The sequence below is a fragment of the Bison bison genome, unplaced genomic scaffold (genome assembly GCF_000754665.1).
Source record: "Bison bison bison isolate TAMUID 2011002044 unplaced genomic scaffold, Bison_UMD1.0 scf7180017864181, whole genome shotgun sequence".
Classification (NCBI taxonomy): domain Eukaryota; kingdom Metazoa; phylum Chordata; class Mammalia; order Artiodactyla; family Bovidae; genus Bison; species Bison bison.
Window position 1 is genome coordinate 6,820,647 of NW_011494753.1, and position 19,697 is coordinate 6,840,343.

Sequence of the window (19,697 nt, forward strand, 5' to 3'; positions counted from 1 at the left end):
ACTCCGGGAGACGGTGATGGCAGGGAGGCCTGGCGTGCTGCGATTCATGGGGTTGCAAAGAGTCGGACACCACTGAGCGACTGGACTGAACTGAACGGAATGATAGTAAAGTAATGCTCAAAATTCTCCAAGCCAGGCTTCAGCAATACGTGAACTGTGAACTTCCAGATGTTCAAGCTGGTTTTAGAAAAGGCAGAGGAACCAGAGATCAAATTGCCAACACCTGCTGGATCACTGAAAAAGCAAGAGAGTTCCAGAAAAACATCTATTTCTGCTTTATTGACTATGCCAAAGCCTTTGACTGTGTGGATCACAATAAACTGGAAAATTCTGAAAGAGATGGGAATACCAGACCACCTGACCTGCCTCTTGAGAAATCTATATGCAGGTCAGGAAACAACAGTTAGAACTGGACATGGAACAATGGACCGGTTCCAAATAGGAAAAGGAGGACGTCAAGGCTGTGTATTGTCACCCTGCTTATTTAACTTCTATGCAGAGTACATCATGAGAAATACTGGTTCCACAGACTAAGAAAAAACATTTGCAAAACATAGATGTTAATAACTAAAATATACAAAATCTTTTAAGAAATTCTGATATTTGCTACAACATGGATGAACATGGAGCTTACTATACTAAAGGGGAATAAGCCAGAGGGAGAAAGAAAAATACTGTATTGTACCAGTTATATTTGGAATATAAAAGAAAAAGTCAAACTCATCAAACGATTTTTCTTTCTGTAGCTGATTTCCAGTTTGCTAACCACTGTGGTTAGCAAAAATACTTGATATAATTTCCATGCTCTTATATTTGCTATGACTTGTTTATGGTCTAGTATGTGATCTATCCTGGAGAACATTCCATGTGCACTTGAAGAGAATTTGTTTTCTGCTGTTTTTGAATATGATGTCCTGTATATATCTATTAAGTCCAACTAGTCTACAGGATCAAAAAGTATCATTGTTTTACTGAATTTCTATATAGATATGGAAGAAACTGAAAGGCTCATCAACAGATGAATGAATAAAGAAGATGTGTGGGGTGTGCATGTGTATAATGAAATATTACTCAACTATAAAAGGAATGAAATGCTGCCATTTACAGTAACATGGATGAACCCAAAGAATATTATGTTCAGTGAAGTAAGTCAGACAAGGAAAGACAAATACTATATGATATCACTTCTATGAGGTATCTAAAAAATAATACAAATGAATATATATGCAAAACAGAAACAGATATAGAAAACAAACTAGTGGTAACCAAAGAGAAGGGGGAGGGAAAGAGGCAAATCGGGGGTACAGAATTAATACAAATTACTATGTATAAAATAGATAAGCAAAAATTATATATTGCTATTATAGGGAATCACAGTCATTATCATGCAATGACTAACAATGGAGTAATATCTGTAAAAACACTAATCACTATATTGCATACATGAAACTAATATAATATTCTAAATCAACTATACTTCAATTTGAATGTAGAGTTCCAGAGAATAGCAAAGAGAGAAAAGAAAGCCTTTCTCAGTGATCAATGCAAAGAAATAGAGGAAAACAACAGAATGGGAAAGACTAGAGATCTCTCTAAGAAAATTAAACATACCAAGGGAATATGTCATGCAAAGATGGGCTCAATATGGACCTAACAGAAGCAGAAGATATTAAGAAGAGGTGGCAAGAATACAAGAAGAACTGTACAAAAAAGATCTTCATGACCAAGATAATCACGATGGTGTGATCACTCACCTAGAGCCAGACATCCTGGAATGTGAAGTCAAGTGGGCCTTAGGAAGCATCACTACGAACAAAGCTAGTGGAGGTGATGGAATTCCAGTCAAGTTATTTCAAATCGTAAAAGATGATGCTGTGAAAGTGCTGCACTCAATATGCCAGCACATTTGGAAAACTCAGCAGTTTTCATTCCAATCCCAAAGAAAGGCAATGCCAAAGAATGCTCAAACCACTGAACAATTGCACTCATCTCACACGCTAGTAAAGTAATGCTCAAAATTCTCCAAGCCAGGCTTCAATATGTGAACCGTGAACTTCCAGATGTTCAAGCCGGTTTTAGAAAAGGCAGAGGAACCAGAGATCAAATTGCTAACATCTGCTGGATCACTGAAAAAGCAAGAGAGTTCCAGAAAAACATCTATTTCTGCTTTATTGACTATGCCAAAGCCTTTGACTGTGTGGATCACAATAAACTGGAAAATTCTGAAAGAGATGGGAATACCAGACCACCTGACCTGCCTCTTGAGAAATCTGTATGCAGGTCAGGAAGCAACCGTTAGAACTGGACATGGAACAACAGACTGGTTCCAAATAGGAAAAGGAGGACGTCAAGGCTGTATATTGTCACCCTGCTTGTTTAACTTCTATGCAGAGTACATCATGAGAAACGCTGGGCTGGAAGAAGCACAAGCTGGAATCAAGATAGCAGGGAAAAATATCAATAACCTCAGGTATGCAGATGACACCACCCGTATGGCAAAAAGTGAAGAACTAAAGAGCCTCTTGATGAACGTGAAAGAGGAGAGTGAAAAAGTTGGCTTAAAGCTCAACATTCAGAAAACGAAGACCATGGCATCCGGTCCCATCACTTCATGGCAATAGATGGGGAAACAGTGGATGACTTTATTTTTTTCTGCTTCAAAATCACTTCAGATGGTGATTGCAGCAATGAAATTAAAAGACACTTACTCCTTGGAAGGAAAGTTATGCCCAACCTAGACAGCATATTAAAAAGCAGAGACATTACTTTGTCAACAAAGGTCCGTCTAGTCAAAGCTATGGTTTTTCCAGTAGTCATGTATGGATGTGAAAGTTGGACTGTGAAGAAAGCTGAGCACAGAAGAATTGATGCTTTTGAACTGTGGTGTTGGAGAAGACTCTTCAGAGTTCCTTGGACTGCAAGGAGATCCAACCAGTCCATCCTAAAGGAGATCAGTCCTGGGTGTTCACTGGAAGGACTGATGTTGAAGCTGAAACTCCAATACTTTGGCCACCTGATGCCAAGAGCTGACTCATTTGAAAAGATCCTGATGCGGCAAAAGATTGAGGACAGGAGAAGGGGACGACAGAGGATGAGATGGTTGGATGGCATCACCAACTCAGTGGACATGAGTTTGGGTACACTCTGGGAGCTGGTGATGGACAGGGAGGCCTGGTGTGCTGTGGTTTACGTGGTCGCAAAGAGTCAGACACAACAGAGTGCCTGAACTGAACTGAACTGATACTTCAATTAAAAAAAAAAAAAAAAACTCAAAGAAAGAGAGAGTAGCAAAGTATTTGCCAGGGGCCAGAAGGAGACAGACAGAAATAGGAAGAGACTGGTAAAAGGACACAAACTTTCAGTTATACAGTGAATAAGACCTGAGCATCTAATGTATAGTATGCTAACTATAGTTGATAACACTGTATTGTATAATTAAAATATGATACGGGAAAACTTAAATGTTCACACACACAAAAGATAAATATGTGAGGTGATGAATATGTTAATTAACTCAATCAGGGGAATCCTCTCACAATGTATATGGATATCAAATCATCACGTAAGTATCTATTTCATTTGTTAAGTATACCTCAAAAAAGCTAAAAACACACCTGTTTGAATAACAATAAAACAATCTAACTTTCAAAAAGCAACAGATACCTGAATAAACACTGCACCAAATAAGGGCTTCAGATAGAAAAAATACACACATAAAAGATGTTCAAAAAGCAAATTAAAACCATATGAGAACTATATATACAGACTAATATGAAATGGTTATAATTATAATGTGTAACCATGTCAAGTATTGGTGAGAATGTGGCTAACTAGAACACTCATGTACTACTGGTAAAAGTATATAAACTGTTTCTTTAAAAGTTAAACTTCTCATAGGATTCCGCCAATCCACTCTTGGGTATTCACCAGAGAAAATAAAAGCACACATCTGCACAAAGGCTTGTACATGAATTTACACAGCAGCTGTATCTATAATAGCCAAAAACTGTAATGAAAACAAATGTCCATCAACAAGTGACTGGATTAACAAACTATGGTATTTCTACACAATGATACACTTCTCAGCAATGCAACGGAAATGATATATACAACAACATGGATAAAATTCAAACTAACTATGCTGAGTGAAAGATGCCAGAAGAAAGAGTACCTACTCTATGATTCCATTCACATAAAATTCTGGAAAATACTAACATCCATAGTGACAAAAAGCAGATCAGCAATTGCACGGTAAAAGAGTTGGATGAAGGAATGAATTACAAAGAGGTATGAAGAAACTTTTGAGGGTGATGGAACTGTTTATTATTTTCATTGTACTTATGGTTTCAGGAATACATATGTCAAAACTCATCAAACTGATGCTTCACATATGTGTTATTTATTATCTATAAATTATACTTCAATAAAGCGAAACAAATAATATATATCTCATAGGATTATTTTAAGAATAAAATATTGTACAGAATAAATTTCAAATGAGCCTGTAAAAATGCTGTTATTCTGGTACCGAATAAACACTTGATAAATATTAACTTCTCATGTAACAATTGAAAGTACTTGAGTAACTAATTCAATGTTCAAAACACCTAAGACATACCTTAGCTTCTTCTTCTTGTGCTTTCTTAACAATTGCTTGTAATTGCACCTCTCGTTTGAATTCAGCATGAAGTAATTTCTCTTCCATCATCCTACGTCGTTGGTCTAATAACCCTTCTTTCCACTTTCGGACTTCTTTCTCCTATATGCAATGAATTATCACATCATTAATTTCAGCATACATAGTCATTTGACAAGAAGTGCAAACAGGTAAACAGCTTAGGAATTACAAACTGAAGAACCAGGAAAGATCTAAAGGTCATGACTAATTATTAAGAACACAGACTATAAAGCCTGACAGTTCATAATCTACCAGTCACTTGCTAGATATGTAAACTGGGCAACTTTTTTAGCCGACATCTCAGTTTCCTCATCTATAAACAGAACAGTAGTAGTATCTAACTCATAGGTTTTAAAGACTGAGTCAGTCAATATATGTAAAACTTTTAAATAGTACATTAGAAATTGCTCAAGAGAAATATTTGCTGTTATTATTATATTGCACTATGAGCACACTTAAAAGTAGTATTTCTTATCCTTATAAATGTTGTCTCTCTAACTCAAAGTCAAGACAAATGATTACCCTAGAAATTGAAAAATGGTGAAATGTTTGAAAAGTCACAATTATCTGCATAAGAACATTCCCTGAAGGAACACGCAGAGTTTTACTTATGGAAGAATAAAGATAATTATGATAGCTGCATTTAATTCCTTAAAACAATATCAAATAGGAGAAGTAAAAGACTTGTCCTGTGCTTCAACATATTAGAACTAGCACCAAAAAGAATAAAGAAAATCAATGCTGACTTAACACAAATGGGAAGAAAACTAACATTTAAGTTGAATTTTAGCTACATAATAATGGGTTTAACCACCTTAAAAAGTATGATGCAGAAAGAACACTGAAATAGGAGGTAAAAACAGGTCCTTAAAGCCCCAGCTCTGCAAATGATTGGTTCTATGACACTGCAGACAGCCCTCAGTCTCTCCTAGATTCAGTTTTCACACCTATGATATGAAATGGGGCTCAGGATCTGTTCAACTCTGTGTGCCTCACAAAAGTACTGTTGTGATCATATGAGACCATATATGGAAGAACAGTAATGAAACAATAACCACTGTACAAATGGAAGGTGAGATTTATCATTTGAATTAATTGAAGTGATACTGACATTGATGGGAAAATTAAGAACTTCTAATGTCTTATACAATTTCAAGAATTTATTATTGTGTTTGCATGAATTATCTGGAGATTATATTAGTGAGAAAAAAACTATATAATTTTGTTTGTATTAAAAACACAATAAGAAGGTAAAGTATAATTGTGTTAGAACAGTTTTCTGAAGCTTAAAATGAAAAAATATATTAACTCTTGTAGAACCCCGTTATAAGGAGACTGTTTTTCATACTTGATTTATCCAAACTAAATGATTAAAATAAAAATAATTAAATTCTTGAGATTCAGGTAAAGAGAAAAATTATAGATTTTCTTCCTATCCCACCAACTTTTCTACTGCATTAAGGAGAATCTTATGTCACCTCATTTTTACCATCAAACTATTTGATCTAATTATCTCTCCCAATTTTAAAACACACAAAAGGAGTGAAAATACTTTTAACCTATGCATATTAGTTCTCCCTTCTAGGACCAAAAGGTAAACAAAAGAGTTTACCTATACTACAGGGGAGGGCTTCCCTCATAGCTCAGTCGGTGAAGAATCTGCCTGCAATGCAGGAGATCCGGGTTCCATTCCTGGGTTGGGAAGATCCCCTGGAGAAGGAAATGGCAACCCACTCCAGTATTCTTGCCTGGAGAATCTCAAGGACAGAGGAGCCTGGCAGGCTACAGTCCACGGGGTTGCAAGAGTCGGGCATGACTGAGTGACTATCATACTACAGGGGGCACATGCTTCTGCTGTGCTGTGCCAAGTATTCGTAGTACACAGACTCCAAGATGGCTCCAAATGATCCCAGTCACCTGGTATTCAGACCTTTGCATATTTCCCTCCCACATTCTATCAGGACTGTGACCAATGTGTTGTTGTTCAGTCACTAAATCATGTTCGACTCTGCAACCCCACGCACTGTAGCATGCCAGGCTCCTCTGTCCTCCACTATCTCCCAGAGTTTGCTCAAATTCATGCCTACTAAGTTGGTGACACTATTTAACCATCTCATCCTCTGCTGCCCTCTTCTTTTGCTTTCAATCTTTCCCAACATCAGGGTCTTTTCCAGTAAGTTGGCTCTTTGCATCAGGTAGCCAAAGTACTGGAGCTTCAGCTTTAGAATCAGTCCTTCCAATGAATATTCAGGACTGACTTCCTTTAGGATGGACTGGCTGGATCTCCTTGCTGTCCAAGGGACTCTCAACAGCCTTCTCCAGCACCACAATTTCAAAGCATCGATTCTTGGTGCTCAGCCTTCCTTATGGTCCAAATCTCACATCCATATACAACCACTGGAAAAAATCGTAGCTTTGACTATATGGACCTCTATCAGCAAAGTGATGTCTCTGCTTTTTAATACACTGCCAAGGTTTGTCATAACTTTCCTTCCAAGGAGCAATATAATTCAGCAAAAGTGATAGTACGTCACTTCTAAGATTAGGTTATTATAAAAAGACAATGCAGCTTCCATTCTGGCAGCTCACTTATTCATTCTCTCTTTTTCTCTCTCAGGTTATTCTGTGGCAATGGTAGCAGCCATGTCATGAGAACACTGGGCTGTGGAAAGACTCACATGGCAAGAAATGGGGGTCCACAACCAACCACTAAAGAGGACTCCAGGCCTGCCAACAGCCACATGAGGGATCTGAAAGTGGATCTTTCAGCTCCGAATGACTGCTGCCCGGAGCCAACACACTGACTGCAACCTCACGAGAGACTCTGAACAAACAAACAAAAGATCACAACATAAGCCACTTCCAGTTTCCATGCCCAAGAAAGTGTGAGCTAATAAATGTGTGTTGTTTTAAACTGCTGAGTCTTGAGGTCCTTTGTTACACAGCACACATAACTAACACAGTACTCACATCTGCCATGTATAATTAACAATAAGAATGACATATATATATGGAACAACAGTCACCCAAGTACCATGCTACAGTTTTACATATTTGTTACATTCATCAACACAGCTGGTTAACAGTTTTAAATGCCATTTTATGGATAAAGAAATTAAAAGGCAATATGGTTAAGTAATTTGCCAAGGGCACCCACCACATGCTATCATGTGGTTAAAATCAAGATTTCACCAGACTGGCTATCTCCAGAGTCCATGTTCCTTCCACTACATCACGCTGACCAAAATTTACACTGCTCTGAATACTCCAACACTGCAGGCAGATTCTCTGCCGTCTGAGACACAAGGGAAACCCCACGAATCTACTTAGTGCCCTGCTTATTCAAATTTCACCATCTCAGGCTCAAAACTGTCCTACCAATTCATCGAACACTTTGCACAAGACTGACTAAGGAAACCCCCAGTGAAAATGGCAAAAGACAAAGTGTAGCTTTAATAATCCATGCAAACTGCAGAACATCAATTTACTAGCTTTTTTAGGAATGACAAATTCTTATTTCTTTTTTTAGAAAGGTACAGGTAATTTTCAGTGGATAGAAATGCTTTTATTTTCTAGTGAATTTATTTTTACTGTTCTTTTAGCTTCTTTGAAACCAGAAAAAGTCAATATGAAAATAAGCCCAACAATTTAAGGCAATCATGGTTCTCTAAAAATTAAAAACTCACCCTTTCTAACAATTTCTGAAGCTTTAATGTTTTCTGTTCACGTAACTTTTCCCTTAGCTGCTGTGCTTTCATTTGTTTTTCTTCATGTTTCTTCTTAGATTCTGCAATTGTTCTATTAATACAAACAAATGGACAAGAGACACAAATGTTTACATGATAAAGCCAAAAATATCTTTAGTCTTCAAAGTTCTTAAAATAAACAATACACAAAACTAATTTGGCCTAACATTTCAGGAAAACATTGTCACTTTTCAAAAGATCTCAAACTGTCCTGAATAATGTACCTTAAAATAGTATCAGTATGTAACGACTCCATTTAATAATTAAGAATGGCTAGCTCCCTTCCTGTGAAACACTTCAAATTAATTTTCAAAGGCCAGACCTTTTACGAGATGGTGAGGAAAGTTTTTCATGCATGTGAATTCCATGTCCTGGAGGCCTAGCAGGTTCTTCCTCTACAATATCCCCCCAGGATGTATTCTGGCGCCAAGATTCACGAGCTATTTCAGAAAAAAGAAAACCACTGTTACTGTTTAACCATGTAAATCTATAAAACCAACTTTTGAGAACCGACTTTTAAAAGGCATCCTACTCTAATACATTATTCATTTTACACAAAAACCACATGTATTAACATAATCTACCTTGTACCGCTCTACCTATACATACAACACACACACACATGCACACATAAATTACCTTCATAATCTGCAAGGACATCATTCCAGTTCATACCACAGAAAGATACACTGCCACTGCCCATGCTGGCCTAAAATGTAATAAGAAAAACTGAAAAATAGTTGAACCAATTATAAACTAATAAAATGAACTATATTCGAAAATTTCCTACCTATTGCTCATATATTTCATTTAGCAAACAGTCCAACACCAACATTAACAGCAGAAATGAATGAAGTAATTTTAAAAGCAAAGTATTGGCCTTAAACTATTACTACATAAAACTCTGAAATATTCAGAGTATACATCAGAAAAGCTCAAAAGTACTTGTTGGGCATTAAAATTTAATAGAAAAATATTTGAAAGATTCATGGTTACTTTCATTCTTTAAGAAATCCCTATCATCAACATATATATCATGAGCGCTTAGTGACAGCAAGGCAATGTATCATTTGCTTTTTATCAGTAGAATAGAAAAAGATATTAGATTCTTCTCCAATCTTTACACTTATAATCTGAGAAATGTTATGTTTTACTTACTCTGAGATTCAATTTCTTCATTTGTAAAATGAGAAACCAACTTCCAGCTTGTCAATTGCATCATATATAAAAAACACTTGGTAAAGTGCTTTAAAAAAGACTTCCTATTGTTTATTGTATGTCTCAATCACCCAGAGAATAAAAATGCTAAAAGCTCACAGAAAAATCACTGTCGTTGTCAGTTTCAAGGTTGATATCGTTGTTTTCTTCAGCTTCAATTTCTCTAGTTAACTGTTCCTCTTCAGCAATAGCACTGGCAATGGCTTCCTCATTGGCCTTTTCTAGACGATCTGCTAGCTCTTCTTTTTTAGCAAGAACTTCTGCCATAGACTATAAAGTTAAAAACAAACAATAAGAAAAATCATCAGTAGACTGGAAAGTCAAGTAATTATTTCTCTCTTTATCTTCTAATCATATACTCAACATATACATAAAAATAGCATTGATAAAGAACTATAAAACTTGGGGTCCAGCTCTGTGACTCAGAAATTTCTTAAAAGCAAGACACTATTCTGTATTCCAAAAAATGATACAATAATCCATGACTTACTTTCTTACCAGACCACTGTGTATGACAAACTGTGAAGTTATATAAATAAGAGGTATTGTTATTAATGATAAAGTGTGAATTTCATTCGAGCACCAAAATTCAAAACAGTTACAGATTAAATATCTTACAAACAAAAGAAAAACACTATTCTTAAAAAGGAACATAAAAAAATTATGCCGTAATGGTGTTAATATTTTTTGAACATATACACCTAATTTAAAATTATGCATTAGAACTATGTAATACAAATAATATGTACCAGAATTAATTGATAAATCCCTATAATAAACTAAACATGTATACTAGAAATGCTAAGGCAAAAACTGAAATAACAAAGATTTATGACTACTAAGCCAACAAAGGAGACAAATTTAAAAATATAATTAAAAAGAGGGGAGAAAAATAGGAAAAGCAGGATAAAGAAGAGGTGAGTCAAAGGGAAAAACAATAAGATGGTAGATTTAAAAGAACCATCTTCATAGTTACATTAAACAGAAATAGTCTAAACACCTCAACTAGTAGACTCAAATCTGGATAAGAGCAAGACCCCAAACCACACGCTGCACGTAGGAAACCTAACTTAAATATGAGGACTATAAACAGACCACAAACAAGAGAGCCACCATATGAACACTAGCCAAAAGAAAGCTGAATTATTAATATCAGACACAGTAGGTTTCAGAACAAAAAACATGACAAGGGATAAAGCAGGTCATTTCATAATGATAAAACAGTTGATTTACTGAGAAGACAAAACAATCCTAAAAGTTTGTGAATTTAAGAACAGACCTTCAAAACAAAGGAAGCAAAAACTGACAGAATTGCAAAACAAAATAAACCTGATGGGAATGTAAAATGGTTCAGCCACTTTGGAAAACTGTCTGATAGTTTCACACAAAGGTTAAAAATTAAGTTACCACATGTTAGTCGCTCAGCTGTGTCCAACTCTTTGTGACCCCATGGACTGTAGCCCACCAGGCTCCTCTGTCCATGGAATTGTCCAGGCAAGAACACTGGAGTGGGTAGCCACTCCCTTCTCCAGGGGATCTTCCCATGTATCGAACTCAGTTCGCCTGCATTGCAGGCATATTCTTTACCATCTGAGCCACCAGGGAAGCCCATATGAAAGTTATCATATGACCCCAAAATTCCAATCCTAGATGTACATCCAGAAGAAATGAAACCATACGTTCACACAAAAACTTGTACACAAATACCTAAAGTGGCATTATTCACAAATGCCAAAAAGTGGAGAAAACCTAATGTTCATAAACTAATGAATGGATTAAATATGGTTCAGTTCACATTTTTCAAACAATGGAATATTATTTGGCCATAAAAAGGAATGAAATACTGGTACAGGCTAAAACACAGATGAACCTTGAAAATAATATGCTTAGTGAAAGGAACCATTCACAAAGACCACATATTGTATTCCCTTCTATAAAATGTCCACAACAGGCAAATCTATATGAGAGAAAGACAGATGAGTGGCTGTATACGGCTGGGAGGGTGGGGAGAAAGGGAGGTCTGCTCATGGACACTGGGTTTTTTCTAAAGTGATGAAGTGTTTTAAAACTAATCATGGTCACATTTGCACAACTCTGTGAACATATTAAAAAACATTTAACTGTACACTTTAAATGGATAAACTGTATATTATGCAAGTTATATCTCAATAAAGTTGGTTTTAAAAAGGTAGTGCCACAGATACATGCAGAGATTTCAGTACTTCTCTCTCAACTGATACAACAGGTACAAAACACTGGCAAAGGAGACCTGAACAATATTATCAACCCAACTGACCTAGATATTTCCTCAAGAGAAATGAAAACATATGTTCAAAACAAAGACAAATGTTCATGGTGCCTTTATTCATAACAGAGAAACTAGAAACAAACATCTGTCAGCAACTGAACGGATGAACGTATCGAGCTGCACGCATATGACAGAGTACCGCGAAAGACAACAGAAAAAGAAGGAACTATTAACATACACAGTGATGTCAATGAATCTCTAAATAATTATGGTACGTGAAAGAGGCTAAACATTACATAATTTACACTAATTATATTATTCCATATACAGAGAATTCTGAAAATGCTAATTAGTATGTAGTGGCAGCAGAGTAGTGACAACCTGGGTAGGGGAAACAGGGAAGAGCAGAAAGAAGGATGACAGAAGAGAATGTAAAACTTTTGGAGGCAATCGATACTTTCATTATCTTGATTGTAGTGATGATTTCATAGGTATAAACACATGTCAAAATATATCAGTGTATATACTTTAGATATGTGAAGTTTATTGAAAATCAATAACACCTCAATAAAGGTATTAAAAATGCAAGTGCTTGAGCTTCAGCTTATTACTGAATTGGTCTGAAGCCTAAACATTGGTAGCTTCCTTAAAGCCACCCTTCCCAACTTCATCTACCCTGTTGATACTCTACTCCCTCAAAACACACAAGACTGTCCCTGGGGAACAGAATGGGATGAGGGAGTTTAGATGAGAAATCATTTCTTTGCATCATAAGCTTTTTCTCTATAAACTCTTGAATATTACAGAAATTAACTTCTTAAGGTGCCATGACAACATCACAGATATCAGTAATTAGAAAGCTATTAAAGTTGAACAGATTTAACTTTGTAGAAAGTATGTTCTCACATGAGCTTATTTCCTTCCTAATCTTATCTTCTCCAGAGAACATTTCTATTTTGTCTTTTAAGACCTGAAAATATTTTAACATAGTAACACAGCTTATGGATGAAATGATTTAATATCCACATACAACTTCTACTATTTTCCACACTGTGAAATTCAAACAAATATCTGTATACATCATCACTCCTAAATTTCTAAATTTTCGTTAAAATTTGGAATTTCAGTAACTCTAAAAAAATTAATCCCGGGTAGCTAGGATTTATATCAGCACATTTTTACAATGCTGGCAAAAATGGACCTTAAACATAAAGGTTCTCACAGTCAGTTTTTGCTTAGCTTTCTGTTAAATAAGAGAACTGCAGATTTTTTTACTCTAACCATCTATGAGACGATATTATATAGAGGGAAAAAAGGAAAGAGTTTTCTCAATACAACCACAATTCTCTATAATCCTTCACTTAGAATCTCAACAATGAGGTGCTTATCTAGAGCAACCCACAGAAGTATCACTGCCAAGACAAATTAAAAACATAAAATTTTTTCAAAACCTTGGTTAAAACTCCTCTAAAACTTCTAAGAATATACTAATATTCATAGGTAAAGCAGAACTTATTTTCTTTCAAGTATGTAATGTCACGCTCAAAATAACCAAGGGTTTTCAATATTCCACCACAAGCTAATTTTACCTATGTGATCAAAATAAAAATGATTAGAGAAGAATTTTTAAAAAACATTTTTATGCTTACTTAAGTATAGGATGTTTTTCCTCTTTTGAAATTTGATTCTCACAGACTCAATTCACAAAATAATTTAATATGATATCTATGAAATTTAATATGATATCTATGATATCAATTTCTACCCCGTACATTAAATTCACTTATATGACAGTAATTACATTTAACTTTCAAAAAATTCACACTAAAAGATATGTTAAAAACAAATTACCCTTATTCCTTTACAAAGGAATCTAAATATTAATTTGTTTTTCTTATTACTATAACTCTTATTTTTCCTTAAACAACTCATATCAAGTTTCATCTATATCTAATCTTACTCTAAGATATATGATTTGGCCTAATCCTGGTGGCTCAATGGTAAAGAATCCACCTAGAATCCACCTCAATGCAGGAAACACCAGATTTGATCCCTGGGTCAGGAAGATCCCTTGGAGGAGGGCATGGCAACCAACTCCAGTAGTCTTGCCAAGAAAATCTCACGGACAGAGGAGCCTGGCTGACGACCATGGGGCCACAAGAGTCAGGCACAACTGAAGCTACTGGGCACGCACACACGCACCATCTGCTGACATCACCTTTTAGCATCATAAAGCACTATGTTTAAAAAGAAATTATAGTATATGGTGGCCATTTAAAAATGAAAATTGGAATGACTTTTCTCAACAGCTTTTTATATGGAGCTACTCCTTTTGAAAAGTACTTTTTAAAAATGCCAGCATGACCTATTCTGAACTATCCTCAGGCCAAGTTATCTTACTACTTAAGTGAAAAAGAGAAGGACATGAGCAGAATTAACTATTCATCTAAAAACATAATCCTATAAATAATTTCAAGTCAATGCATTTTTAAAGATTCAGCAATAGGGATGACAAATTTCATCTTAAAGACCAATTCCAAATGATAACTATGTAAAGTACTCTGTTAAGAGAATTTTAAAAGTAAGTTCATTAAGCACCATTTCCCAACAGAGTGGTAGATGTTGCATGGAATACATTAATGTTATAGTTTCTTAATGCTAAAGAACATTTGACCAAATCATACAAAAACTAAATGATTTTGAGCAAGTTACTTGACTCTCACAGTCTCATTTCCACCCCCTACAAAATAAGAAGAATTTTAACTACATCCAAAGTTTGCTATAAGAATAACATGTTAACATAAAATAACATATAAAATGCTATGTTTAAAAGTGCTCTCTAAAGTGTACAGAAATGCACAATACAATTTTTCATTATCAGAATTTTTGCCTCTTTAATATATCTACTTGGAATTCTGAGAAGTTGTTCTTACCAAGTTAGCAGCACTCACATTTGAAATATCTGAAGGATCCATTTCACTTTCTATTCTTGCTTTTTCTGCTGAAAATTTGTCTTCACTTGCTTGCAAAGAAGGTGTGTCAGCTTGCTGAATAACTGAAACACACTCTGTATCAATGTGAACAGCAGGTATTTCAGAAGTTTGAACAGAATTGTCTGGTAAGAAACTACTCCCAGAGTTCTTGACATCATCCAGCGTACTCACTGTGAACTAACAAAACATATTGTAGAATGAATCAGAGGTAACAAAAAATACTCACCGACTATTTCACTCTAGAAAAGCTTATTCTGCTTAACCCACAAACTGTGAAGCAGCAGTTGACTGGCTAAAAGATCAATCACTCATTATTTTGGTACGTTTCAAGTGTTAGAAAAGAAACGTTAAGCAGCCACAAATTTTATTTACATATCTACTATGTTTAAGGACACTCAAGTATTTTAAGAAATTAAGCAATATATGTTGCAATTGCATTTTATTTTATTAGGCTGATTCCTGATGGCTATACTATATGCTTCACAAAAGAAATCTGGTCACAAGTATAATAAATATTATGTTTTATGTTCAAATAACTAAAGGTATTTACATAGTTTTTATGAAAACTAATATCAAATGAAGGCACTTCTCACCAAATATGTACTTTAAAGGCATTTTACTCAAAACATGGAACTCACTCTCTTTAGATAACATTAACACAACCTCAAAGCATCTTTCATGAAGACTCACATGGTACACAATACCAAATCTTAGATCTAAAAGAAAAATACACCATAAAAAGTAGAGCAAATGTCAGCAAGCAATCTCCTTAAGCAATTCATATTCTTTAGACTTCAATAGCCTCTCATTCCCCTTTAAGAATACTTAACACAAAAGCAACAGAAATGTGAAAACCAAATACAACTTTTGCTTAGGAAAAATACATTACATCTTTTAAAAATTTTAGAGTTTAGTGAACAGAAACAGGACTTTATTTTCCCTTTCTAACAGAGTATAGGAATAACGGCGCTATGCTTTTCAGTACTCAGAGCAATGAACTCCAAGGAGAAGAATGGAAATCTAAAGTTGTGAATTTAAAACCCACTCACACCACTACTTAAATAAACATCAGATAAACACTGCAGTGGCCATAAAAACCCCAGTTTGATATAGTATTTATGTAAATATTAAACTTGGCCAAGTCTTATAAACTACTTTAAAAATTCTACTATTGGTTATAACTTTAAAGTGTCCCAAAGTGTTGATTTTAGCATACGCATTATTCAAATAGCATCACAATGTTTATATTGCTATCAACATTATCCATGCATCAGTCATTATGGTTTATAATCTTTTCAGTAATATTTATATTAGCATTACTGATCTTTACAATATAGTCAATCCTGTTTATTAAAAAACCAGTATCAACCTAAATAACAGAATCAAAGCTAAATTATAAAGTAATGGTCAAAATATATGAATATGCTAATTCCATTTTCAGAATGAGAGTGGAGAAAACAGCTATTAATATTAGCTTGGCCACCATAAGCAGTGAACTTTTATACTGAAACAATTCAGCAATAATTACTCATAAGCTCTATGCATAGACTATTTCTAAAATCTCAAAATCATGTAAGCTTATTCTTTACACAAAATTAGCACATTTTTTACAATGTTAAATTTTATAGTTAAAATATATGTTAGCAAAATTGCTAAATGTTGGTTAAGTGATGTAAAAAGTGATTTCTTCATCAAACTTACCTACATTTAAAAGTTTCTTTAAGTTTTACCAAACAGCTATGTACTGTAAACTTACTATGTGCCTATGACTCTGTTCCATATTACGGGAATTAAAAGGCAATATGGGCTTCACTAGTGGCTCAGGTGGTAAAGAATCCACCTGCAATGCATGAGACCTGGGTTTGATCCCATGGCTGGGAAGCCAACTTGGAGAAGGGAATGGTAACCCACTCCAGTATTCTTGCCTGGAGAATCCCATAGGCAGAGGAGCCTGGCAGGCTACAGTCCACGGGGTTGCAAAGAGTTGGACACGACTAAGTGACTTTCACTTTCACACTTTCATAAGATTCTACCCACAAGGAGTTTTCAATCTCATGTGGGCATAAAACATATACACATTAAACAGTTATAAAACATTAAGAATAATGCAGGATTAAGAGATATTATTATCATTACGAAAAACTTGGGAGTCTAAAGAAAAATAAATATTCTACAGGTAAAAGAAGAAAATTTTAAAAAGCTACTATTCTGGACTGAGAAATATTAGTTATTTTACAACTTTTTTCCTTAGTCTCTGTACCTATATCAATCTCTTATATTTCACTAATGACTTTACAGAAAACTATACTAAGTGAACATAAACCTTTTTGTAAACAAATATCTTTCAAAAATGCACTGCTTAACCAAACAAGTAAAATAAACTTCAAATGGACTAAAAGAAAAAGGACCGGGAATATTAATCCTAAGGAATTATTTTAAATATCAGCAAATCACTCTATACTTGGACTGTAGAAAACAAAAGTAGAGCAAGTGAAAAACGATTCTTACTCTCATCACTTTAAATAAGACCACAAATGAAGCAGGAGGACTCCCCTTAACCAAGTAATCAAGGTCAACAAACACGGGCAAATTGGTATGATGTGTCTTTAGATGCAAGGCTGACGATCACTTTACTTTTGTCTAAAATGCATAAGCCAACGTGAATAATGAATAAAGAAAAAAGAAACTGAAGAACACTGTACCAAAAAAATCTGCAATGTATTCTTCTAAAAGATGAATGTCATGAAAAATAAAGACAGGGCACGTAACTGATGCTGGTCAAACATAGTAAAGAAACAAAGTCAAATACAATGTATGATTCTAAACTGCACGGTGGATCAGGGAAAAAATTTCTGTGAAGAAATTACTGGGGCAACTGGAATTTTTGAAAATCAGACTATAAGTTTAGATAACAATATTATATAAATGTCAAATTCTCTGAATTTTATTATTATAGTGTGGTTATGGAAAAGAGTTTTCTGTTCTTTGGAGATACATGCTGTAGAATTTAAAGGTGAATGGCTGTGATGTTTGTACATTACTTTCAAATGTAACACGTAAAGAGAGAAAAGAAACTGTGGCAAAATGTTAATCTGTGAATCTAGGAAAAGAGTACTAGAGGGTTCATTATTCTATTCTTGCAACTTTTCTATAGATCTGAAATTTTTCACAATAAAAGTAAAAGAGTGAAGTAGAAAAATTAAGACATTCCTACATATATATATATATATATATATATATATGTATATGTGTGTATATATATATATCCCATATAAAAAGCAGTTAAAGGATTTTCAGAATGTACTACCTGGGTTCTTTCTGCAAGAGGATGATCACATGAGTGTACTGGGTCCTTGGGCTGAGATTCTATAGTATTAGAAGGTTCATCTCCAACAAATTCACTTTTCTGTATGCTTTCATCAGGCAAAAGATGTACATTTTCTTTATCACTGTCATCCTTTGATCTTAATGCTTCTGTTGGTAATGAAGCTTTTGGCATCACTGCTGTTGATCGCGAACGAACAGGCCTTCCTCTCTGAACAGTTTCCCATCCTTCAGCATCCTTCCGTTCTATACAGTTGAGGGAAGAAAATAAATCAAGAATTATTTAGAAGATATAAATTTTCAAAAACCTATAAAATAAAAATATTTTACAATCTAATTCTCATTGACTATAAGCTATAAACATGACACTGATTACTATGCAAAGTGTATTCACGTGTGTGTGTGTGTGTATTATCTAATTCCTATGACCTCTCATGGTAGGTATAATTATCCTTATCTTACAAATGATAAAACTGAGATTAAGACTGACCTAAGGCCCCACAGTCAGAAAGCAACATTTATATAATGTATACCATTACTGGTTAGGGCATAGACTTGGATTACTGTGATACTGAATGGTTTGCCTTGGAAATATAGAGAGATCATTCTTTTGTTTTTGAAACTGCATCCAAGTACTGCATTTCAGACTCTTTTGTTGACTATGATGGCTACTCCATTTCTTCTAAGGGATTCTTACCCACAGTAGTAGATATAACGGTCATCTGAGTTAAATTCACCCATTCCAGTCCATTTTAGTTCACTGATTCCTAAAATGTCAATGTTCACTCTTGCCATCTCCTGTTTGACCACTTCCAATTCGCCTTGATTCATAGACCGGGTTCCTACGCAATATTGCTCTTAAGGCATTGGACTTAACTTACATCACCAGTCACATCCACAACTGGGTATTGTTTTTAGTTTGGCTCCGTCTCTTCACTCTTTCTGGAGTTATTTCTCCACTGATCTCCCGTGGCATATTGGGTACCTACCGACCTGGGAAGTTCATCTTTCAGTGTCCTATCTTTTTGCCTTTTCATGCTGTTCATGGGGTTTTCAAGGCAAGAATACTGAAGTGGTTTGCCATTCACTTCTCCAGTGGACCACGTTTTGTCAGAACTCTCCACCATGACCTATCTTGGGTAGCCCTACACGGCATGGTTCATAGTTTCACTGAGTTAGACAAGGCTGTTGTCCATGTGATCAGTTTGGTTAGTTTTCCATGGCAGAAAGTGAAGAACTAAAGAGCCTCTTGATTAAAGTGAAAGAGGAGAGTGAAAAAGTTCACTTAAAACTCAACGTTCAGAAAACTAAGATCATGGCATCTGGTCCCACAACTTCATGGCAAATAGATGGGGAAACAATGGAAACAGTGAGAGACTTTATTTTCTTGGGCTAAAAAAAATCACTGCAGATGGTGACTGCAGCCATGAAATTAAAAGATGCTTACTCCTTGGAAGAAAAGCTATGACCAACCAAGATAGCATATTAAA

General features: G+C 35.1%; 1 protein-coding gene across 2 annotated transcripts in view; it reads right to left on the reverse strand.

The window, feature by feature from the left end:
* The window catches only part of SCAPER (S-phase cyclin A-associated protein in the ER), a 419,465-nt gene that overhangs the window by 287,998 nt on the left and 111,770 nt on the right, over window positions 1-19,697 (reverse strand). Inside the window, exons 9-15 of one of the 2 annotated variants that reach the window (XM_010843297.1) lie at window positions 18,191-18,453; window positions 14,842-15,060; window positions 9,742-9,912; window positions 9,064-9,133; window positions 8,747-8,864; window positions 8,365-8,476; window positions 4,619-4,759 (exon numbers count right to left, since the gene is read on the reverse strand). In XM_010843297.1, coding sequence (XP_010841599.1) covers window positions 4,619-4,759; window positions 8,365-8,476; window positions 8,747-8,864; window positions 9,064-9,133; window positions 9,742-9,912; window positions 14,842-15,060; window positions 18,191-18,453 — 1,094 coding nt within the window. Of the gene's footprint in view, window positions 1-4,618; window positions 4,760-8,364; window positions 8,477-8,746; window positions 8,865-9,063; window positions 9,134-9,741; window positions 9,913-14,823; window positions 15,061-18,190; window positions 18,454-19,697 lie in introns of both variants that reach the window. The other variant, XM_010843296.1, reaches the window with a different exon arrangement.